We start from the raw sequence: 25,628 nt of genomic DNA, 5'->3' as shown, positions 1-25,628 counted from the left end.
AACTCTAGCTGCTGAGTTGCTGCAACTGCCGTCGCCATGATGGCGACAGTTGTCATGACGACGGCGGTCGTGACAACTCCAGTTGTCGCGGACCAGACCTTCACTCCGGATCCACCAAGAAAAAAGTGTAGTGCTGTGACTCGACGTTCGGACTTGTCAAGCGTAAGCATGAACGACAGCGTGATTTGGATTCTAAGAATACAAATTAACCTTCCCATTATATCTTGATAGTGCCACAGCGGCACTACCCAGTGTCACCATTATATGTAATTGGTTCTGAGGTTTCACCGGACTATGCTTTTTAAACGCGCCCCAAATGTGGGGCAATCTTTTAAAACTATTCTAAAACCTGGCAATGACCTCATGGCGACAGGTTCCTACCCCACCCGATGTGCGGGCACCAAACTGGCAACGTGGGCTGCACCGACTTGCAACGCCTTCCATGCATGTCAACATTTCCTGATGCTGGCAAAGCGCCGGCGCTATTCGCTCAATTGTCGCTCCGGTGCCACCGACATTCAGTGTCGGCTTGCACCGCACTACTTAATCTCAAGTTCTCACCCATTCCCGGCTTTTCCGACGACTAGAGGACCTCTTCTTGGGCGACTTGCGGAGGCTGGACTTGAAGCTTCCTCTGCGGGGCAGCTTGACGATCCATGACGGCGGCACAATGATGTCCTCGTGAATGCCTGAAACACAGCAGCGAAACACACGTCACGTAACCCCCCACGAGCGAGCGATTTTATTTGCCCAGCGCGGTTGGCTTCCTTTCACGCTTTTCCCCCTGAGCCAGGGTTGCCGCTTGTGGCGGGCCGCGCGCGCCCCACCTGCCCTGCCACCGGATCATTTTCCGTTCCTGTTGAAGCACCGCTCGCTGCAGCCCGTCCATCTGGATCTGACGGCAGCCCCAGGGGGCAGCCAGGCGGGCTGAGCCACGTAATCCTCTCAGTCCACTCGCCTCGATTGTTCCCCGGGGACGAAAAAAGTGCGGTCGCTTTAGTAATGGCTTCGGTGGTGCCGTCTCCTTTCACCCGTGGGAGGAGTATCATCCCTGGACTAGGGACGGCGTCATTTCATTCGAAGTCCCAAAGAGAGCTGGTCCATTGACTTAGACAATATATTCCTAGTTCAAAAGACTAACGGTCCAGCGCAAAATCTATTTGGGGCAAATTTCCTAACCGCAATGTGTGCCTGGGCTATTCCTGAATACGCCAGCCATATAAGCTGCAGTTTGGGCATCTAGAGAAACTGCAACGCAACTAGGCAAATCGTACAATCAGGGTAACCAACGCACCACCTTTACTGGGATTATACGAGAGAAACGTTGTGAGCGTGAATGACACAGATACAAGACGCACAGATTACTTGCGCAATTAACATGACTTTGAATTTACCGTTCACTGGTCACACAGACGACCCTTACAAGCAGTGAGTGCAAAACGTCCCAAATATGTGTGTTTCGTGGAGCATGTACGAAGAGACTCGTAACAAATGCTCACTTTTCTGGTATGCAGTCGCATTGCAGCAAAAGCAAACCATCAAATGGCGTGACCAGGACATCTCATGAAAATTCAAAGCTCCCCGCGTGCGCAGCACTACCCCTCAAAACACCACGCAATGCCCAACAGCCGCCTCTGCAAGAGCTGTGCCGCACGGGCCGGCGCCCGAACAAGGGGCGGGGCAGGGGAAGGGGAGCGGCCATTTTGGACGGGCGGCGTGCACCCCACCCCACCAGGCCCCCCCCCCCCCCCTGATGTGTCCAGCACAGGCTTCAGCACACGATCACGTGAACTGTGGACCAACGCCGCCGAAGCCGCCGCGAAAGGGATCTGCACTGGCCCTGGAGATACGGGACATAGCTGACACCCCTGCCCGCCCCCAGTAACTGCAGCAACGTGGACACCCTGCGGGGGGGTCAACGGAGCCGGGTTGGGATAATGCCAGAGTAGGGCCATGACTTGGGATTGGCTCCAGCCTGCGATGTCAGAGATTCCAGATAGCATAATGCATAAGTAAGACAGAACGCGGAAGGGAGGGTGCCAGCGAACAGGGTTTTGGCTGAGAAATGGGTCAGATGGAGTCAGTCGTCCATCGACTGTTTCGAGGCCAGTTTCAACCCTTATGCCGTATTCGAAATAATTGGGGGGCGTCCGTGCTTATCATCCTATTTCTTTGACGACCGATCCACGACCAACAGCAAATGAGGGGCCGAAATGACAGGGAACAGCAAAAACAAGCTACCCACAGACTAGCCCACAGTAGATATTTACTGTTGCAAGTTCTCCGCGATCACGCCCAATGATGCCCAATATCTGACGCGAAATTTACATGAACTACTACACACCGACCTCACGACAGACCCTTCATCTACTGACATCCACCAGTGGAGGCGGTCACCAACCACAGACCCTTCACATACTGGCAGTTACCAGTGGCGGTGGTCACCAACGACAGACCCTTCACATGCTGACAGCCACCAATGAGAGGTGAGGGCGGTCACCAACGACAAACCCGTCACGTACTGACAGTTACCAGTGGAGGCGGTCACCAACGACAGACCCTTCACATACTGACGGTCACCAGTGGAGGCGGTCACCAACGACAGACCCTTCACATACTGACGGTCACCAGTGGAGGCGGTCACCAACGACCGACCCTTTACGTACTGACAGCCAGCACTGGAGGCGATCACCAACGAAAGACCCTTCACGTACTGACAGCCACCAGTGGAGGCGGTCACCAACGATAGACCCTCTACACACTGATCATTGGAGGCAGCCGGTAAACGACAGACCCTCCGCACACTGACCAGTGGAGGCGGCCGATAGCGACAGACCATACATTGACAGTCATCAGTGACGGCGGCGGGCAGCCTTTTCCTTCGAGCACATCCCCATCCCCACGACGCAGGGCGAAACGACACAACTTGCCAGCAACGACCGGCAGCGAGCGGGCAAGTTCGGACCTAATTCGCGCCGCCGGACTTCGCCGGCGCACCGAGCCACCGGCCCCATGACACACTGGAGCCTTCAGCGCACCCCGCCGCGACCGGGCTTCGGCATGAGCCGGTGCTCGCGGGCTGGAGGTGGGCGCAGGAAGGTTGGTGAGCGCCGACGGTCAGACAACCAGAGTTTCAATGCAAGCACTTATTGGGAGCATTGACACATTTGGACATTTCGTAGCCGTTGGTAAGAGTTCATGGAATGGCAACATACTGTCGATGTCTGGTAACATAGGTACATATGTAGATGTATATATATATATATATATATATATATATATATATATATATATATATATATATATTGTATTACTGACCATGTCAGACAGCGTAATGTTCTTGTTTGCTCACATATGTTCACGCAAACATAGGCACTCGGCAGCTGCCCATTGTTGCCCAAATGGCAGCCACAAATTTTAAGCCCGCTCCAGAGCACATGGGCAGTCGGGGGTACATTTTCCTTGCTTACGACGCGCATAGGCAGGCTGGTAGTGTACCAGATTGACAGGCAAAGCTGGCAGATGCCTTCGAACATCACGTCACGTCATGCCACTCACCTAGACTACATTGTTCCTCTAATCGCTGGATGTTGAAGCAGGGCTCCTTGTTGTGGTAGGCAGTCCGGCACCACGAACAACTTATTGCTACAATTTCTTTGGTAGAAAACGAAAGTTTCGACATAAAGCTCTGCAAAAGAAGGCAGCACACAAAAGTTACATCCCGGTAGAGGGTGATGGTAGAGTAGCAGAGTCGCACACATCGGTAAACAAGCAAAACTACGCGCCGCAGTGGCATTGTATGGAGCTTCTCGCAGCGGGGGGAAGGTGTCGCCGTTGCTCGAAACCCAAACCTTTCAAAATGTCAAACAGAGAACACACAAACTCACGCTGACGAATGAATTTTAAGAACCCGCGGGAGCCAGTGCTATGGCTGTGGTGTGAGCGTTGTTCAGCGAGGAAACGACGTCCAAACATAGCCTGACGCTCAGCACGTCAACAGGACTTTAGCGCGAGGTGGCGGGCCACGCTGCTCCAACTGATCCGACAACACCAGCACCGACGTCAAAGGAACGAGGCGCACGGGCCCACGCCACCACTGTTCCGGCGCGTGCATGCGAGGATCTCGTAGCCGTCGGCGACAAACGCGCGGATGTCACGCAAGGTCGTAACGATCGCCGGCGACAATCGGGCCGGACGGCTGCACGCCGCGCCCTCCGTCACGGAGGCAGCCGCCCCGCCTCACGCTCGTCGCAGGCGGCGGCCCGCCCGCCCTGTGATCAGTCACCGCACGGCTGATGGGCGGCCGCAGGCGATACGCTGTTGCAGGAGCGGCGACAAAGCCGGCGGCCGTGAGCCTGACCGGGCAGATTGTCATCTGCCAGCGATGACGAGCCTGAGTCACCTGAGAAGCAGGCTCAGCGCGTCACCGTGTTTGGCTAACTTGGGCATTCTCCGCATTGCGATTTTGCAGTTCGGTCCTCCGCCATACGGGAATGCGATATTTCGAGGCGACGGACTGTCTCAAAACTGTCGGCTTTTCCAAAGCCCCGAAGCGAATCATTTCACCAGCATTTTCCTCCGGCTGTCATCTGAAGCAGGACCTTGATTAAGGCTCGGCCTGACTGCTCAGCTGAGCTCAACCAGAGCTCGAGTGGAATCGGCGCCGGACGGGAAATCGACCGGCAGCGCGCCTCTGGCTCGCCCTGCTTCAGCCGCGACCCGTGGACCGTAAGCCCGCAGCAACAGCCTGGCGGAGCTGGCGCTCTAAGCGAAAGAAAAAAAGATCAAATGCTGATTTGTTTCGGTTTGCCGTATAGAAAGTAACGATCAGTTAACATGCAATCAGCTGTCACAAATTCATCTTATTGATTGACACAGCAGGCTGGCTGGCAAAGGAACGCCAGGAAGGAATTCTCGTAACTATCCGCCCATAAATCTTTGACTCCTTACGAGTGTCAAAGAATCCGGCTGCGCCAAGTGCGTTTGACCGGCCGCGCCCTGCGATTGGTGCGGCCGGCGCCGGGCGGAGGCTGCTCGGTGCCGCCGCCGGCGCAGGGGACGCCGCCGATGTAGGGGACGCCGCCGCGTCAGGTGCGAGTGCCGGGGACGGCGTCATCACTCAGTTGAAGCGATGGCGACCGGCGAGGCGACGGACAGGCGCCGGCCGCCGCGGCCCGGCCATGGGGAGCAGGCGGACTTTCCCAGCGCCCCGCCGCGGCCATATTTCAGCGGCCGCACTGGCCGGCCGGCGCCGCCGGTGCCACAGGTGAAATGGTCCGGACGCGGCGCAGATGGGCCGCCCTGAGCCGGCACCGCCGCCGAAGCTCCGCTCCCAGAGGCTGAACGCGAATGGCTCGACGGAGGGGCGGGAGGCGACAGGGGACGGAGAACGGATGGCTGGGAGCGAGGGGGAGGTCATCTCTCCCGTGTCATCACTCCATCCATCATGACCAGTGATGGATGTAATAGAAACGGGCGCTTTGGATGGATGATACGCGTGGAGTAGGATAAACTGAGGCTTGAATGAGGCAAAAGAATGCAGTTCAAAACCGGGAGAATGGACGAGCTCAGATTACGAAGACCCATCGATCGGCGATGGAGCTGAGCAGCAGGGTCAGGGTCTGAGCTCCTGCACACAGCTGAGGGAGGGAGCACCAATGCCGGAGCCACGTACGCACCACCCAGTTTCGGAACACCACAACCTCAGACGCCACGCCGGACAGGGGAACAAAGCGCCCACAATATTCTAACGTTTGTTTTGCGCGGGCACAGGGTGACGTGTCGGTGTGCCTCAGACGCAGCGCGGAATAAATACAGAATATCAGTCAGTTCCAAACAGAACTCGAAGAACAATCGCAGCGCAAGTCCCACCGACTGCATCGATTGATAAACCACACATGAACCCTAATTCGCGAGCACGGATGCTCTACTAACGCACCACTTCGACCCCCGCATACACGCGGGTCTCGTGACCCCCGTATGACATACGAGCTTTTATTGTGCATTATCAGCATAAAGGGCGACGGCTTCCAGTGGCACGTGCAGACTGATGGACCAACCTCAGACCCGAAAGCTCCCAGCCCTGATATCAGCGTACCGACGGGACGAGCACGGGATCCACAGACCGCGAATAAAACAAACAGCCGATATGGAGACGGACGACCGGCCTGACTCAGCCACTGACCTTTCCACAGTGTTTACATTTGCCCTTCTGATTCCGGCGATGCACCCAGTGGTGAGCTGTGGCCGTGTTGTCCCGGTACTGCCGGATCCCCACGTCCCTGCAACAGACCGGACACGTGGTGAGCCTCCGCTGCCGCCACTGGCACGCGGCCCTGCCGCCCAGGCCATGCCAGACACGTGGCGCGAGCTGTCCGATCGCGAGCCACGTGGTGACCCTCCGTGCCCCACGCCAGACGAGCGGTAGGCCGCGCGGCGTCTGTACTGACGTGTGGTGAGTCGGCCCCCGGTGCGGACTCGGGGCCGGCTGCCCGGCCCTGTCCGTCAGCCGCGTGGTTAGTTGTCCGGGACAGGGCACGGAGACGTGACGTCGGGGCGCGGCCTGCGCGCTCCCGTCTCCGGCGGGCCGTGACACAGTCAGTTACCAAATACCATTGCATGTCGTTTCTACACGTTGTCATGTCTACGTCATGTTTGTTTAGAGTAAGGATTAATCATATCCAACAGATTGGGATGGGAATCCACTCGGGTTCTGGGGACTGAACCAGAGGAGGAAACTGATCTTAAATCGTGCTTTGGCACTGATCATGAGAATAAAGTACTTTTCACGACCAAAAGTTGTGGAAACACATCACGGCAAAGCCGCGGGCACGTCCCAACTCCGCCGCGCCAGTTCCGCCAATGTAGCAACAGATGGCAGCACACGATAATCGCTTGCTTCACAACAGGGAAGGTCAAACACGACCAACAGATGGCAGCACGGGAATGTCAAGCAGTTCACTGTTCGCACAGAGGGCGCTGGTGCTGCGACTGCTCGCGAGACGACCTCTGCCCAGCATCCACATCGCCCACGTGCCACTGTTGTCGGGATTCCCCATTGGCTCCCCTCCCCTCTCCTCCCACAGCCGATCACTGCCACGCGCCTTAAACGCCTCCCGTTACAGACTATGGGAACGGACAGCTGCCCGGACATCCGCCCCGGTGCCGTCCGCAGAAACTACTCCAGAAACTATCGCGACGCATCTCGCCCGATCGATACGCTGGCACAAGGTGTTCGGTGTGGCCGGCGGCCGTCAGTGACGGACTTCCGAATGAAATGCAACACGCGGTGCGCCGGAGCCGTCTCTGAACGGCATCGGTTCCCACCGAAAGTTGGCCAGCGAGTTGTTGGCCATGTTGGCCATGTTGGCCAGCGAGGTCAGCCGCACGCTTAGCCTTCGGGGCGGCGGCGGAGCGGCGTTTCCGATGACCCGTGACGGTCAGAGTGTAGTGAGCAAACACAGCAGCCGACGCTATGAAATCATCCGCCTACAGCCCGGCACTGGACCTGACTATACTGGACACCTCGGTCGCCAGTGCCCAGCGACTGCAGACCAACCAACCGACCGCCGGAAGACCGCCGTCCCGGTTGCAGTCCCGAGCGCCGTCTCTGATGAGCTTCGGCTCCTCTCGCGCCGCTCACTGCACCAGCTGCCGCCGAGCCGGAGGTCCTCCGGTCCCAGCACCGGCGGGGGGTCGCTCTGGGTCCCGGGGGTGTCATCCGCTGTCACGGAGTTGCGCGCCATCCCCCCCCCCCTCCCCACCCAGGCTGCACGAGCGTGGGCGCCAGCAGACGGCGGCGGTCCGCTGTCGACCGGCACCGCCCACTGCACGGCCATCACTCACGACAAACAGCGTGCGGCCTGCACCATCAGCTGCACGCGCAGACCACCGCCGCCGATCGCCGCTCACAGCACGCGGCCTGCACCATACTGCCGCTGGCCGCCGACAGCATGCAGGCTGCACCGCCTACTGCACACGGCGGACAGGCACCACCGCTCACTGCACACCGCGTGCGGCCTGCACCATACTGCCGCTGGCCGCCGACAGCATGCAGGAAGCACCGCCTACTGCACACGGCGGACAGGCACCACTGCTCACTGCACACCGCGTGCGGCCTGCACCATACTGCCGCTGGCCGCCGACAGCATGCAGGCTGCACCGCCTACTGCACACGGCGGGCAGACACCACCGCTCACTGCACACCGCGTGCGGCCTGCACTATCTGCGCTACAGAGTTGCGCGCGTTGAGCCTGTTTTAGAGAGTTGGTCCAAGCCTCGTGACGGGACGATTTTCTGTGGTATGCCTCCACACTAGATCGTGATTGCTGCGCGAGCCCTGACCCCAACGTCTGGACATTCAAATCGGGTTAGCGGCTTAATTTTAGCAGCCAAAGCGTTACGTGCCGCAATACTCCGCACGGTGCGTCCTGCCCTTCGTCAGCTGAACTTTAGCGCGGCTGCATCCTCCGGCCGAAGGCCATCTTATTTCTGTTTAAATAGCGAACGCCTGGAGCGAGTCGAACCCAGCCGCCACACGTAAGTGAATCGGCAGGCAGACGCTTTAACCAGCTGGGGTATCGAGAAGAGCCCCCCCCCCCCCCCCACGCACACACATACCAATCGGGAGGCAGACGCTCTAACCAGCTGGGCTACCGGGACGAACCCCCTACCCCAGTCCACCCCCACCCCCCCACCCCCTCCCCCCAACCCCGCTCAACAATCGAGAGGCAGACGCTCTAACCAGCTGGGTTATCAAGACGACCCCCACCCCCACCCCCACCCCCCGCATACCAATAGGGAGGCAGACGCTCTAACCAGCTGGGCTATCGGGACGAACCCCCTACCCCCAGTCCCCCCCACCCCCCCACCCCCTCCCCCCCCAACCCCGCTCAACAATCGAGAGGCAGACGCTCTAACCAGCTGGGTTATCAAGACGACCCCCACCCCCACCCCCACCCCCGCATACCAATAGGGAGGCAGACGCTCTAACCAGCTGGGCTATCGGGGCGAGCCTCCCCCTCCTGCCTACCAATCACTAGTACAATATGGAGACAGCCGGAGTACACAAACGGCGTCATCCACAACTAACAGCATAAGTGACGTTTGACAGTCTGTGTAGCGATGGGTATTAGCAGCGCCAGGCGGTCCATCAATTAAGATTAACGAGCATACTACACGCAACGCACACCGGGGAAGAGCCGCCACCTTCCCGCGTACGTCTGGCGCTGTACGCCGCTGTCATTTGCTGCCCCCGGGCGCCTCCCCGCCACCTTCCCGCGTACGTCTGGCGCTGTACGCCGCTGTCATTTGCTGCCCCCGGGCGACTCCCAGAGCGAGCGTCACTGCCCGGCGGCTGGGCCCACCGCCGACTCCACACCGCCGCACGCCGCTGCAGTCGCAAACATGGCCGAAAACATTCTGGGATTCACCGCTGACGCAGGCAGCATCCATAACACGGCGGCAAACACCGCGGACGAGCCAGCCACGATATGGGAGGGGGGGGGGGGGGGGGAGCGGCGGCGAGTGCCGGGGGTTCGGCGCCAGCGGTAAGCTTGGTCGGCACAGCCGCCGCCGCCCACAGCCGCCCCCGACCGGCGTTCGCCGTGCAGCAGCACGCACACTTTGAAGAGTTGCAAGTGCTGTGCGCACGCATTTTAAAGGTGCGGGACGTGGGTGTCACTTCATTACTTTGCAAGGGGAGGGTACACCCTCTGAAGTTCACTTGAGCCCCCAATATTCCTTTGAGCCCCCTCAATGCACATGATCAAGAACATAGTACTAGGCGAAAGAAATGCAGACAAACTATCTTAACTATCAGCACACTCAGTACCTAAACATATCATTAATAGTGTCGTCGACTGCAAGGTATGGCAGCTATAAAAGGGAGTACAGGGTAACCAAGATAAAAGGTAACTCGTGTTACCCTCAGCAATGGCAGGCGTATTTACCGCCAAATTAAGATCAGCGACGGCGGCAGTCATCTGGGATTCCATAGCCGTTAAATATTGACGGTACGATGTGCTCCAGATGGCTCCTAGGCGGTCCGGAATGCGCAACAACAGAACCTACTAAAAGAAGTTGATTGTCCGGTCGATGGTCCACGGTGAGGCGCCTCATTTTTGGAGTGATGAGTGATATATATATACTATCAATGAGGATCAGCGAGCACACTACACGTCTTGTTCGTACTTGTTCTTTTTCTGTGGCCAACGTTGTTCACTCAGCCCCCTCCCCAAAGCCCCCTCCCCAAATTTTAGAAAAGGATACCCCTGTTACGGCGCAGAGGTGCAATCAGGTACAGAGGTACAATCAGGTACAGACAATATATGACGAGGTACATGTACAGTATAGAACAGTCACGGCTAACCGACAGCGCACCGCTGCTGCCATAATGAATAAGGAGCATTCACGCGATAAGAACAGGACACAATAAGATCCCGTTATGGTTGACGAGCACTGTTGGGTGCTCCTCGGACTCCAATCTGTACAGTGCTCGCACCGACGGAGCCCTGAACGTTCAGCGGGTGAGGTGTATCCGCGCTCGTACTTGTTCTGTCTCGATGGCCAACACACACCGGACGGCCAACTCGTTCACTTTCCGACGCCCACGAGAACCCGGCAACTCCAAAGCGCGGGTGGGTATCTGAGCATTCCGCGCGCACACAAACAGGCGAGGCACTTCTGCGTGAAATGGTGGCCGACGCCTCGCTACGCCTGCGGATAGGGTCAAACGAGTTGCCTTCGACCCTCCAGCAGTAACGAGAGACTGCGCCAGCTCGCGCACTGAGCTCGCAGCATATTGCCACGCATTCCCACCCATCAGCAACATTAATTTCATACATTTGGGCGTGGCGTTCGTTGAGATGTCAGATGTTTAACATTAGATTGGGCTTCGTGCTGCAAAGCACATTATTTAACGTCCGCCCGCCCATCAAAAAGTCCACGGTCGCCGGCTGCCATTGATCAAGCGGGTTAATCACCAAATTAGTGTGCCAGTGGCCACGATTACGTGAGGCGAAACGTGCCGGCTGCACGACAGGAGTTCGCACCAGACCATCCATGTGAACAGATTGGCAACGTTGACCGCAGTGCGGTCACTGTCACCGAGTCCAACAGATGGCCTCTAGGGCGCGTCGATACAGAAGGGGCGACCTACTTATGGGTGGCACGCGCATGCAAGCCTACAAATCATCTTATCCACAAAAACTAAAACACCACGCTTGTTTTAGAACAAGACAATTTCCCTTATACAGCTATATATATATATATATATATATATATATACATATATATATATATATATATATATATATATATATATATGTAAATATGCGTTTGAGTGTGCATTTTTGTGTGAATAGCATTACCACACCCAACATTCCCAGCACATTTGTTGAACAGATTTTCGGACACACGTCTTTGTGAAGTCACGCAGGCAGCAGTAGCATCCCCAACAGCAAAAGGTGACGCCACCATTCGCTAAACCTTTGTCACGAACACATGCATCGCTCGATCAGCAAACACGTTTATTGTCTGACAGGCCGGCAACGCACGCACCAGGGAACTTTCAAGGTAGGTGAATAAAACAAGAAGCCGAATAATCGACGACTTTTCCACTTCAATAAAGTCCGCGAACTCCATCGAGAAGTTCAACCGAGCGTCCCAAACTTACGCCCGTCGCGGTGATTACCTACAGGAGGAGCTTTGCGTAAACCTCCACTGGATGTACACATACGTGTACACCATGAATACAGAGCACAGCGCACATGGCATGAGGCGGAGCCCAACGTCCAACAATACGCTTATACGCATAATTTTCATGCAGGCATGGCATAACTACCACCTACGTTCATACAAATTTCACGCAATAGGGGACGAAAAAAATTATTGATGCAACATTGGTCAGACAGAACGAGCTTCTTTCAGGAACGCTTAGATGGAAAATGCGAGGACGAAAAAACAGCCATGCATAAAAACAGGCGATTATTCCACGCCTTGAGGGGAGCGAAGACCACAGGGCTGACGAGACCGCCTGCCTGAGAGGCCGGCATAGGACGAAGCACAGAACCGCCGCCTCTCACCTGAACGTGGGCTTGCAGGCGAACTTCACCTTGTCGATCAGGTTAGCTATGCACCCTGTGTGGCAGATGATCTTGCAGGCGGTGCACTTCATCCGGGAGCCAGTCCTCTGCAACGGCAGCAGGGCGGACATCAGACTCTACCCACGCCAGGAGAGTGCCTCCTGCCCCCTCTGCCGGCAGACTGCACCCCCACAGCAGTGTCTGTCGGCCGGCAGACTGCACCCCCGCGGCAGGCAGCAGTCCGACACCCAGCCAGCGTGGCAGTGGTAGCCTGTCACATCATCACGCTGGATCAAGCGCGCCCCACGCAGCGGCCGCGGCCAGGCAGCCGACGCCATGCCCGCGATGTTTTCAACCGTAACAGCACGACCGCAAGGGAAACAACCGCTTACGCTATCGACCGGGCGGCCGCCACAGCGCGTGGCCGATCCACCGTGGGTGCGTGTCGTCGCGGCAGCACCGGGAGACGCCCTCCACCGCGGCACGTCCCGAATCGATGTGCCGAGCGGTGGCCAACTGCGGCCGGTTCAGCCAGAGCAGCGGCGGGCACGATCCCGCCGACCCGGCGCAGCACCCACGCTGGTGGGAGCGCCCTCGCCGGGGGTGGGTGAGTGTTTGCTCCTGGGTAGAGGGCGGTGGCCACGAGCCCGAAGCCCGGGGCATTACCCGCTTGGTTTAGGCCTGGGTATTTGCCCCCGTCCTCTAAGGTCAACGGACAAGTTGCCTAATGGCCTCATAAGGCCACCCTTGAGCCCATCTGCACACAATGTTCGGACTCTTGGAGCCGGGATTTCACGGAGTATTTGGCATCTCCCTCATCGTGGACTAATGGGTCACCCACGTCACCCTGTTTTCCACGACCAGCTGCTGCTCCACATTGATCACGAGCTTCGGGCGTAAAACCACGTGTGTTTGAAATACCAAGCAGCCTTAGTTACTGTCCCCTGAGACACTAAGCAGACCTTGCGCGGGTTGCCGAGGCACATACACTTGCAAATGCTAGCCCGCGTCAAGCACGCCCCAGAATGCAGCTGGGACCTCAACCCAGGGCCAAACTTGCGCACATTTGATGCCAGCCTAAATGAAGTCCGCCACCAGTCCGGGACCTGGACCTGGCGCCGGAGCTAAGCCCACGCCAGACCAGGACCTGGACCTGGCGCCGGAGCTAAGCCCATGCCAGATCAGGACCTGGACCTGGCGCCGGAGCTAAGCCCACGTCAGACCAGGACCTGGACCTGGCGCCGGAGCTAAGCCCACGCCAGACCGGGACCTGGACCTGGCGCCGGAGCTAAGCCCACGCCAGACCGGGACCTGGACCTGGCGCCGGAGCTAAGCCCACGCCAGACCAGGACCTGGACCTGGCGCCTGAGTTAACCCCGCGCCAGACGGGCCGGCGCCGCCGTGACGGGCCGCGTTCCTGCCGGCGTCGTCAGCGCCGCCGCTAATGACGTCGAATTACAGCCGGCCGGCTCGTGCCGTCGTGCCGGTGGCCGTGGCGCGCGCCGCACGCCACGGCCACCGGCGGCATCGATTCGCACGCCGTCGGGACACGTGCGACCACCGGGCGAGCGCGGGCCGACGCCGGCGACGTTCGAGCGACGTCACCGGCTGGGAGGCGGCGCGGGAGCAGGCGATTGACATCTCTCGGCGACAGAGGCGAGCGCGGGCCGACGCCGGCGACGTTCGGGCGACGACGCCGGCTGGGAGGCGGTGCCGGAGCAGGCGACTGACACCTCTCGACGACACAGGTGAGCGCGGGCCGACGCCTGCGACGTTCGGGGCGGCGGCGCCGGCTGGGAGCGGCGCGGGGCAGGCGGCTGACGCCTCTCGGCGACAGAGGCGAGCGCGGGGCGACGCCGGCTGGGAGGCGGCGCGGGAGCAGGCACTGACACCTCTCGGCGACAGAGGCGAGCGGCGCTAGGATCCAGTCCGAGCCGCTGGCAGATTAGTTGTGGTCTATGGGGAGGGGGATTTGGAACAGGGTCGAAGTCAAAGGCCATGGCGTGCTCGTTTGCCTGTGTATCGTTCATTCCGAAGCGTGAGGCGGAAGAAATTGGGGCGAAGATTACCATCAGGTGAAATGCAATGCACAGGCTTTAACACCTTTTTCACAGGCCTTAACGTGAGCACACTGTCCCAAGCTGCGTCCATACACGGAGTTCCTAAGACAAGCAGCCGGCTCACGGGTGGTGTTGAACAGTGGATGACCTTTAGCTGGAGCTAACAGGCAAGTGTTATCCTTAGCGCTGATGTGAGCAATATTCGTATCTAACAAGATTACTAATTTTACTTTCGTTCAAATACGTCTTACTCCATGACTGTCAAAACCCTGTCCGTGGCAAAATGAAACCACACCAGTTATTTTAATCGACTAAACTGGTGAATGTACATTCTTTTTTGGATTTTCAGCATTACAAGGGGTTACAACCTGTCTAGGATTCCAAGATGAAAAACTTTTACAAATCACAATGCATAGCAGCATCGCGATGAAGTTCTAGCATGATCTGTGGAGGCATTGAACGCTTCTGCAATATGCGCGTAGGTAACTTTTCAGGGTACACCGATACAAAAATACAAAGTCATTTTAAAATGGAATGCAATTTCCATGAGCAAAACCCAGTTGAAACCACTTCACGACAAACTGTGCTTAACTTTTTCTTATGGCAGCGGGCCAGTACCACGGCAATAAATGTGCCATCTTAAGATAACATGACACATTTGTTCACGTCACCAATCTTGCAAATTCGTTTAAACATAAGATTGTGCGATTTCTTGGTAGGTTCGAGAGCATCTCTACGGCAGAAAGGTTCGTTTACGCTACGGCGTTCCCGGGTTGGCGATCGGCAGGTAATCCACGCCCCAGGATGCCGCTCAGCAATAACCCTTCCTGGGGGGGGGGGGGGGGGGGGGATACCGAGCAGTGATCCCTGCTCGAAGGGTGCCACCGAAGGGTGATGCATGTCCGGGAGACGCTGCGAGACGTTCATGCCTGTACGGGAGACGCTACGAGACGCTGATGCTCGTCTAGGAGACGCCACGAGACGCTGGTGCCGGCCTGGCGCCGGCCGAGTGACGGCACCATAGCGGCCACCTGCCCCCCAGAATAATTCAGCCCGCTGAGGCGCCGACCGCGTCGCAGAGCAGGCACACAGCCGCGCCATCACTAATGCACGGTGTTCAATACGGCGGCGGCGGCGGCCGTGCGGTACGCCGCCGCCGGACCGGCCGGTCGGTCAGCAGCCCGAGCCGCCACGCCCAGCGGCGGCGCGTGACGCCGGCCGCCGCCGCCGCAGCGGAGGCGATCGCGGCACGCGTCACAGCCGCCGCCGCCCGGGCCGCCCGTCCGCGGGCCGCCAGGCACCAGGCCGGGAAGAGGCCGCTGTCTGCTGGCGCACGGGCTCCTCACGACGCACCACCAGTGGCACGTCTATTGCGGGATCAATATCGCGGCGCCAGAGCGCATTACACCACAGCAATTGAGGACTGCTCGCATAGGACAATAGTGCACTTAACGGCCAACTTTGCGACGTTCCGAAGTCCCAGGAAGCCGTACGTCACTGAAGGGTGAGGTGTTCACTGAGGCCGGCAGCCGAGGGATGAGTGGCGGCATTCATAGACAATATCTGTGGCCACTAAATGTCATCCAGAGCGTGACTGGGTCAGCAATATTTAACTCGCGGGGGTAAGGTGGAGTGGTGGGGTTGACGGCCATTCGCCTATTCACAACGCTGCACAGTTTAACGGCTACCCGTCGAAACTAGCCTGCAAACTTCTCAGTCAGGGCTTGCCGGTCTTTGAAATCCTCTTCACACTGCTTAAAGTGAGGCAACAAACATTCGAAGCACGCGGCCAGGCACAGAGCAATTCGGGAGGAGGAGAGCGGCACTAGCCACCTCCCTGGGGCGTCAGCGCCACAACCATGGCCCCAGGAGGTCGGAGGGCCATCCAGCTCGCGGGCCACAAGGCGGATGCGTCCTAATGCGTGGCTGCGGCACCGCCACATTTCACGACGCAGCAATATAGGACAAATTTCCGAAGGAAGACTGAAGCATAAAGTGGTGTGTTTTTATCACCTTACGAACGTCATTGCGAAAAAAAAACATTTAGTCGCACGGTTACTCAACACCACTCCTTGTTCAGTCACAAAACAGGATTGTCCGCTGGTAACAAAGACATGCTTTTCTGTCTGGGAAAAGCATTCTGCTTGGACAGACAGTCGCCGGCCTAAGTACCTCATACCATACCCGACTCGTTATGTTACGCTGAGCAACGGGCATAAAACGCGGCATTTGGTGCCATACGTTCTAAACTGCCGATACCAATCGTACTCAGCATATTTCCTCCATGATATTTTCGGGCAGCGAAAAACGCGTATTTATATTCCTGGTCAGCTTATTAAGCACGGCCCAGCATGTTAACGCAGCAGCCAGCGCATTCTTTACGTGAGCATTCGCGACATTTCGGCATTGCTTAGCACCGCACCTGGAACAACGCGCCGTAGATCACTGGCATCTCGATTCCCAACGTTCTGCACCGGTCACGCGCCTGACATGCTGACTGAGGTCATGACAGCGCGGCGGAGCACTACGGGATCAGACGTCGCCAAAAGTCGCTGCCGGTGGCCGAGGCGCCGGCCATTTCAGCGCCAAGGTGTGCCGCGCTGGTGTACGGCTCACAGGACGCCGTTCGATTTCCCTCACGTCATCACGGCACCAGACACGCCGAGCAAACAGCTATACCGCAGGTTCAAACCGTGTCCTGGTCCGCAGCCGTTGGCGGCAAAGGGGTCGTGACGAAAGTGCCCACATTGGGCCATGTCCACCAATGCTTCAAAGTAAGCGAAAGCAAGCGATTATATCTAACCAGGAATTTCGTCGCTGTTTTCTTCTCCCCTCACTTGACATTTTTTTGCTGCGAAAACACAAAGCCCCTTGTTTTTTAAGCAGACCTTTACCGCAAAATCTTCGCAAATTTTGACTACATCGCGTTAGCCGCCCGCGCCACACGCAATCGATAGGGCCATGCTAGCCGCCGGGAATCTATAGCGGACGGGCCGCAGCGCTAACGACACATTGATCTGGTGGGCGGGCCGAGGTGGATTAAAAGCCGGGCTCAGCGTCCCTGATCGGCAGCTGATAGTCGTGTGCTTCCCGTCATCGGAATCCCTTGTGATCCTGCGATGTCAAGTCTAACGGATCACAATCACGCTAGCTTCCGATAGGCATGGCCTTAACTGATACCAGATGTTCCCCCTATTATTATTTTTAGTTTTTTCTTTTCGCGCTCTGTTGGCGCACTGTTCACATTGGCTGAAGCTGCAGGACCGCGGCCAGTGACCCCACTCATCCTTGATCGACCTGCTTTTCAACATTGGGGAAATAATTACACGCACGCGGATAACGAGAGCGCTCCCGACGACTGACGACATATAATTTCGGACGAAAGTTCAATGAAAGGCAGGATGTAATTACAGAGCTACAAACAATGAAAGGCAGGACGTCATTACAAAGTTATATTGCAACGTGACAGTTTGCGTCGCTCTGCAACGGAAGTACGGGATTGACATTTTGTTGATTCAGGCGCTCACTACAATGCCCCGCGAACTTGTGATGTATTGCAGCATTTCAAATGAAATCGATGCGAAAACGACGAAAAGAGCACAAAATGCATTCTATTCACTGATGGCGCCATACAGCAAGGCTTCACGTCACTTTTCCAGCTGACAAACCTTTCCAATCGTGTAATTAGGTGCGAGCGATATGCAAAACTGAACACTCATCAGGTTAGAGACTACATGGGTTGCCGAATCCCTGTTTTGCCATTTGCGAGCTGCCTGCCACATAAGATATGTTACTTTTACATAATCAGACATTGTAATTATTGCATCAACATAACGCCAAGAAAAAAACATCTAAATAGACATCTCAGCCCACTTGCATATTATCAGACACTGTGGCAGGCAATCCGAAACTATTCATAGCCAGGATCACCCCCAGCCCAAAGTGCGCTCTTGATCAGGCCTGTAGTCGGCCCAGCTGTTTCTTCGCTATCTTACCTAAGCACGCAGCAAGTGATCGGCCAATGATGCAATAATGTATAATAAGCATGTCTGCGTCACCCGCTTGTTGAGATTGCACTGTGAGATCTGTACTAGTGCTGTTCGCTTTCATTAATGGCGTTAGCAAAATTCAAAGGTGACATATGCATTTTAATGGGTACCATACTGTTTAAATACCAAATTTTAAAACTTTAAAAAGCAAACCTTCAATATCTTTAATTAGAGAGCTCATGAACAATAACCAGCAAACAATATTTATGATATGCCTACGTCATCCAGTACACTACAAACCTTAGTCTAAGTGATTCGGTGGTTGTAAACAATATAGGATTTAAGCGATCGCTAGTAGATTTGTTTTGATGCGTCCATTTCGATAATCACGCTCATTTCGTGCAGAAAGCTCAGGCAAGCCTAAGCTCCTGTGGAAACCTATCACAAGAGTTTACGTTTTGCAACTGTATTGGTGTATACTGATGAACATGGCCGGGTATAGCCAACCCAATGTGTGTCTCAGCCAGGGCACATTAGGTGGTGTTTTGGGTTAACAGGTTCCCATCGCAAGCCTTATCAATTAGCATATTAAAATCATAATGGTGCCTAGCCGCACAAAATTAACATTTGACACGGTTTGAAAGGCGAAGCCCTTCTAATTTCTGAGGTACATGCCTGTGAAAATGGGGAAAGGTATATCGGGGAAAGCATTTCCAGGTCTAAGTGGTATTCATGACGTCATAATGACGTCATTCAACTCCTGCCATTCCATAACCCATACGGTGATCAAGGCCGAAGAAAATATAAGCGTCGAGGTGTTCATATTTGGCGTTAGTGAACGCGATTTCCAGATATAAGGGCCGTCAATTGGCTCTCAATCAATGTTGCTCAAGGCACAATGATGTAATCAAACCATAACGCATTACGGAGCATATTCATTAAACAGAGAATTGTGATGCCTAGAACAATTTTTTCCACTTGATAAGCATACCAATAGTTACACGTGAGTTCGTTCTTTCAAATATAATGCTCGCTTGAACATCTTCGAATGTGAAACATCCCCTTTAACTGACATATGGGCATAACGTAGGCGTTATATAAAATAATACCCATGTTATTTTACTTCAATATCTTCAAATGCGAAACATCCCCTTAAACTCATATATGGGCAAAACACAGGTATTATCGTTCTGAGTTCGGGGATGGTCGCCGCTAATTTCAGCGTATGCAGAACCAGTGTTTCAGGAGTAGACATGCTGTATTGCAAATTCACATTACAAAGTCACCAGAACACTTATAATTATGGTGCCAATGTGCCGATTTTTTGGCGAATTTTGCTACAACCTAGACATATCAAGCGTAACATGCAATTGCAGTCTTGGGTTTTAAGGGAGGGGGTTCTGCGCTGAATTTTTAGGCGAAATTTGCCGCAGCCTTAAGATGTTTAACGCAACATGCATTTTGCAGTCTCGGGTGCTAAGGAAGTGTGTTTTTCTAGCCTTGTTTTTTCTTTAACTAGATAAACCAGTCAGCTTCTTTCGAGTCCTGCAACTTGTCAACCACAACTCTATTTAAATGATACAGGTGTGACTGAAATGTGGTAGCTTGGCCTGCAGAGCTGTCATCGCTGTTCCTTTTTCATGCTTGGCTTTCTTGAGCTCAAATGCGAAGCCTTTTTCTTAAGCCACGCCTTGGCATGGCCTATTTTGCCTCAGGGTCCGGTTTTCATACGCCGTACTCAAGTGTAAGTATAGCGTCTTGCCTGCGGTGTGAAAATATAGCATGATTGACGTCTAATTTATTATAATATTATTCATCGCAACCTCACCCATTGAACGCTCTAATTATGATATATTGGTTTTTAGAAATATACATGAACTTGATTGAACAGTACTTTATTGAGACATGAGTTGCCTTATATATGCATATATATATATATATATATATATGCAGTTTTTATATATATATATATATATATATATATATATATATATATATATGCAATATAATTACATTACACTACAATTACAATACAATTACAATACTATATATATATATATATATATATATATATATATATATATACATATATATGCAATATTATTACATCACACTACAATTACAATACAATATATATATATATATATATATATATATATATATATATTGTTTAAGATCTAGGATGTGTCGCTTATCCATTCTCAAAAGTAATCTATGGTTACTCAGTTTATGACGGCAAATGACACACTTAAAATCTGAGCGCAAAACACTAACAAATAACAAAAACTTGCCATTGCATTGGCCAGTACTATCCTGTCCCGAAAAAACAAATATTTCTTTATCAACACAGAACACATGAGCATTACACAACGTGTTTGCATATTCAACCTAGCAAATCACACTACTAAATTCTAATGACCCATTCCCGCGTGGTTTTGTCAGTGCCAAGCTCATCGTCTCCGTGATTTGTTTGCGATGCTGCCCCAGAGATGATGCAAAAGTTTGATTGATTTGCAAGCCTAGTGCTGGTGTGTAGTCATGGATGAGTAATTCTTTCAAGATGCTGAGTTTCTGGTCCAGATTCGGAATCGATTTCACTCGAGGGAAGAGAGCACAAGAATGCATGCACGCATTCCGAAAACCAGGACTCCTCGCCGTCAATCAGCTGAACAGTGGTGTCCGACATTTACAACTACATTCAGACCAGCGGGTGCGCTTCGGCAAAAAAGGACGACACAACTATGCGGGGTCGTGTGGCGTAACGCCACACACATGCCGTCCGCGTCCGCTACGTGTTATACATAATGTATAACATATATATATGTATATATATATATATATATATATATATATATATATATATATATAAAGTTTTCATCACTTCCAGGCATGTGTCCATGTACCCACTATGTCCAGCGGGTACATGAGGCACATCGCGCCGGCTGCTCGTGGGTCCTACTCATCCCGACAGGCAGGATTCCAAGAGGCCATCCTTCTCCCAAAATCGAAGCCAAGCAAAGCCATGGACATCGCGGCTTTTTATAGTGCCAAACGGCGTACTTCAGACCCGTTAGGTCGTCCCCGGTACGCCCATTACGTTCCATTCAAGTGCCCCGAGCGCATAAAACGTGCATTGGGTATTACGCTCTAAGCTGAGAGACCATCTAATGCTGCAATTCGGACTCGTGGTTTAGCCAACCGTGCTCAAAACAGTCTCAAAATAACCACCGCGGACTTGGCATGCCAATAACCGGGTCGGGCCATGCCTCCCACTGATTGAGTGTGTAAAGTGATCGGTAAGACCGCGATGCTAGGCTACCGGCATGCATCACGTCATCGCCAAGATCGCAGTCACATATGAATTTCGAGTAGTCAGCTGCATGAAGCGAAGACTTTTCACCACTTTCTGGCCGCACGGTGTATGCAGCGTGCGTTTGTATTTACAATCCACCATTTGTATACTACATTTGTGCATACAATCCGAGTTAGCGTTTGTATTTACAATCCACATTTCAAGCAATCGATAAACACCAGGAATCGGTGCGTTAGGTAATTTCCAGCCTACATACCCACACGGTAAGCACGGTTTGAAAGCCGCGTCGGTTGTACCTACTTTCGCTTCATGAAACAGGACGCTGGTGGGGCAGGCAGAATTCTGGCATGCTGATCAGTGGGAACTGGTGGGCAGAGGGGAAGGGGGAATACTTACGCAACAGTCCTGCTCGGGCACGTAGCAGAAATCGCCCGAGGCCGAGGTGGGCATCCAGAGATGTTCGCCAATGACGGCTGCCTCGCTCCAGTCACACGTGCTGCGCAGCGTGCGCCGGCCGCCCTCCGCCTCGATCTCGATCTCGCCGGTGGCCGCCTTTCTGCGGAGCACAGCGGGGGCCGCGGCGTCAGCGCCGCCGCTTCGCTGGGCCCCAACACGCCACGCGGCAGGCGGCGGCCGGGGAACGGACGGCAGCGCCGCCCTGGCCACCGGTCTGTCGTCGTCGCCGTCACATTTACGTCCGGGGGCCACCCGCGACACGTCACGGGCACGCGGCGGCATGGGCGTCGATGAGATGGGCGCCGACGTGAGGCACCGCAGCATTTCTGTGTGGGCACCCGGCCTTTGTCTTGTGCACATCACACATGCGCCGGGCTGTAACAGCTGGCACGGCTGCTCGCAGCTGCGCGAGCCGGGCGCGCCGGATAATGGACAACAAAAAGCCCCAATACACTATTCAGCGCAGGGGTAATATATTCAGCACGGCGCCGACGATGTCCCACGTCACGTGCCAATGTCGGACAATACAACGCTCACAGTACACACGAACAATTAATTATATAACTATCATTATATAATTGGGTACTGTTCATGAGGAAGTTGCGAAAATTAGCATTGGGGCATAATGCTCGCGAACAAACGAACTTAGCCAGGTCTGGAGCTGCGGAACAATTCATGGTAGTTGGGTACCAGGGTGGTTCGAGACCGAACTCGGTTGGCGTGCCGCACTCACACCAGTGACTCACACTCAGGACTACCAGTCAGTGACTATTAGTCAGGGGACATCAGAGTTGAACGTTACTTAACGCTGCTCGTCGACGAGTTCTGTCCAATGACTGTTCCACGGACGCTAGACCCCGCGGACAGACCCACGTGCAGTGGGAGCGGAGAAAATTGGATTCGACTCGCGGTCTCTTGAAATAGTTTTACTCACCTCACTGGTGAAAACTGCAGGAGCGTTCTCGCTGTTCCGTTTACGAGCTCTCGCAGAACAATTCCAATCCCTCGAGAACTCTGTTTCTCGACTAAACGGCCGGCACTATAAATAGACCCCGACATCCGGCAGTGTCATGCTCTGCTCCCAGAGCCATAGCGAACTCGCACGACATACTTGAACAAATTGCAACCAAAATGGCTCCGCTTCGCCTCACCCAGCCACAGGAAGTCTCTTTAACTAGCTGCCGGAGTGCACCTTGACACGGCCGGAAGCAATTCCGCCACAAGCGAGGACAGAATATGCTTCGTGTGGATCGTTGTGAAGTTCGGACGATATAGCAGTTAGAATCACATTGAGGAGATATAATGCAGGCATAAAGTGAATGCAAATGATGGTGACGGCTGGTCTGGGTTCAGATAGAATGTCACTAGGAGGTTTAGGTTGATGTCGTCACGAGCCATTTGCGAGAAACAGCCAAATAAGTGTGAATACCAGAACCGAGATTATTCGCGTGAGTTATGCAGACGCACACAGAAGCAGGAAAGGCATCTTGCCGCATGGAAGACATCAATAGCGTCATTTCTTCCAATGTCCAGTGAGCGAGGCCTCTGGACAGCGAGCACACCAGCATTCGTAGCATTTAAGGGGCGCGTCCCCAGATCGATAAAACCTTTCCCCGGTCGGGAGAAGCGGCAGACCGAATAGCCGCACGACTAGGCAGCTGAGCGCGGCCGTATCGTTAGGTCCGGAGCAGACGTGCAAGTCAGGTGTTGAATGAGAAACATTCCCGACGATAGCTTATCTGGCGGTGACACAGAGCGGAACTATGGGTCAGGGAATCGGGGATGGGATGGGCCTCGCTCGACACAACTGAACACCATCCCGATGGACTAAATACGTGGAAAGACAAGCAACGCGTCAAGGTCTCCTTTCCGCACCCTAGCCCTCAAACAGAAAAAATGCTGGATGACCTGATTTGCGTCTGATACAAGTCAATGCATCTAACTCCGCTGGCACCTATGGTCATCGCTTCATAGGGCTGCAGGCATCTCAATATTCTGAGACCAGCGGGGTGGTCCGCAATTTCAGTGCAGGCTACGACTACGGAAAACACGACCAACTTCAAGAACCTTCGAATAAAACTTCAATTGACTTTATTACATTGCCGCTTGACGTCTTGGAAGATTTGCACTTCCAACGGCGCGAATTACGTACTATGAAGGGGCGCTTTCCATTCTCAAGCTTGACAACGTTCATTGAAACCAAGTTATCTGCATTTTGTTAACCCCTGACATACAGGGGAGGCTTTCCTTTATGGCATGCCAAGATATAGCCAATCACCTCAACTAAATGCAATCGCACACATTCATATTGTTCAACAATATTTTTCACAGGCATATTCGTGGCGCAAAAGGACGACTGACTTAGATGCTGAGAAAAGAGGAAAGATGTAGACTAGTACTGTTGCTGCTATTTGGGGCTCGAGATCCCATTTAAATGCATCAGGGGCCCACTTCTCATGTTTTTGAAAGCTTCATGACTTTTAAACTGCTAAAAAGCACTTAAACCTTCGGCTCCAATAGGAACCTCCACCACCTCCTAGATGTTAGCTAAATTATTTAAAAGGATGCATTGTACGCGACGGGGTTTGACAAACTTTGAAGGCCTGTGGAAGAAGCGAGGAGGTAGCCTAAGCACATGACTACCATCAATTAAATGCCAACCAGGATGAATAGCCACAAAAAGCTTTGGAGCTTTCCGCCTACAACGAGGGACACGCAAGAGGTTCTTTCCGAAGCCCGTTGTTAAGAGACCAATGGACGTGTTAACTGATCTGTTAAAGGCATTACTTTCACGTGACACACCGCACGACAAAAGATGCTCCAACGAAGCTCGCAGATACCAACTAGTTCACCTGAGCCTGGACGCAGGTGTATTCCGAAGATTAGCAGCGTTGAGAGCAACGACGCCCGCGGCACAAGTTCACAGTCTCTCCATACGCGCAGCAAACTCGGCCCCACCCATCACCGCACCGGCGGGATTCCGCGCTGACCGCACAGCTCGTGCGAGCGCGTGCACAGCACACCTCCCGTGCGAAAGGTACACAACGCATACGTGGTGCGAGCGCGTGCGCAGCACACCTCCCGTGTGAAGGGAACATACCACACACGTGGTGCGAACGGGTGCGTAGCGCCCTTCCCCATGGGGAGGACACCCCACGCACAGGCGGAGTGGTCAATGACCAACTACGCCTTCTTTGTCCGGCACCAGCAAGCGACGGCGCGGCCGGCTCGGGCGAACGCGCCCGCGCCCCCGAAACCTGCTTCACCGCTCGCATCGCCCCAGTCGCGTCAAGCGAGCAGTGGCAGCCACTCCCTCGCGGGCACGGGCCGCCGGCGGCCGCGGCGTTCCACGTACTTCGCTCGGCCGGCGCTCTGCTGCCTGGTGTCGCCTCCGCCGGCACCTGTTCCCGCTGGCGGTCCGGGCGGCGGCAGCGAGCGCAGACCGCACTCCGGCCAGCAGCGGACGCTCAGCAGCTGTACAGCGACCGTGTCCGACGGCGGCCAGCACAGCACCCGGCTCAGCCAGCACAGCACCGCCCTGAGCCAGCGGCACACCAGCACCAGCACGGACCAGCCGCCGAACAGCATGCGCGGTGCCGCGGACGCTGCCGCCTCGGCCGCGGCGCCGGCCGCACCGCAAATGTCGCGACCGGGCGGCCGGCGCCGCGGGACGGCAGCGGATGCCTATCAGTGCCGGACGTCGCGCGAGCTTGACCGGACGCGCGCC

General features: G+C 54.7%; 1 protein-coding gene across 1 annotated transcript in view; it reads right to left on the bottom strand.

Moving 5' to 3' along the window:
• LOC119107044 (eye-specific diacylglycerol kinase-like) overlaps positions 1-25,284 on the bottom strand; it is a 53,416-nt gene extending 28,132 nt beyond the window's left edge. Inside the window, 6 exon segments of the mRNA XM_037230397.1 lie at positions 562-689; positions 3,559-3,688; positions 6,185-6,281; positions 12,084-12,190; positions 21,842-22,001; positions 25,257-25,284. Of these exon segments, the coding sequence (XP_037086292.1) occupies positions 562-689; positions 3,559-3,688; positions 6,185-6,281; positions 12,084-12,190; positions 21,842-21,895 (516 nt within the window). The 5' untranslated portion in view covers positions 21,896-22,001; positions 25,257-25,284.
• Between the last annotated feature and the right edge of the window lie 344 nt (positions 25,285-25,628).

This window comes from Pollicipes pollicipes, unplaced genomic scaffold (genome assembly GCF_011947565.3).
Source record: "Pollicipes pollicipes isolate AB1234 unplaced genomic scaffold, Ppol_2.1 Scaffold_6677;HRSCAF=7910_pilon_pilon_pilon, whole genome shotgun sequence".
NCBI lineage: Eukaryota > Metazoa > Arthropoda > Thecostraca > Pollicipedomorpha > Pollicipedidae > Pollicipes > Pollicipes pollicipes.
The sequence above is the reverse complement of the archived record's forward strand: the minus strand, read 5'-3'. Positions and strand labels throughout refer to the sequence as shown.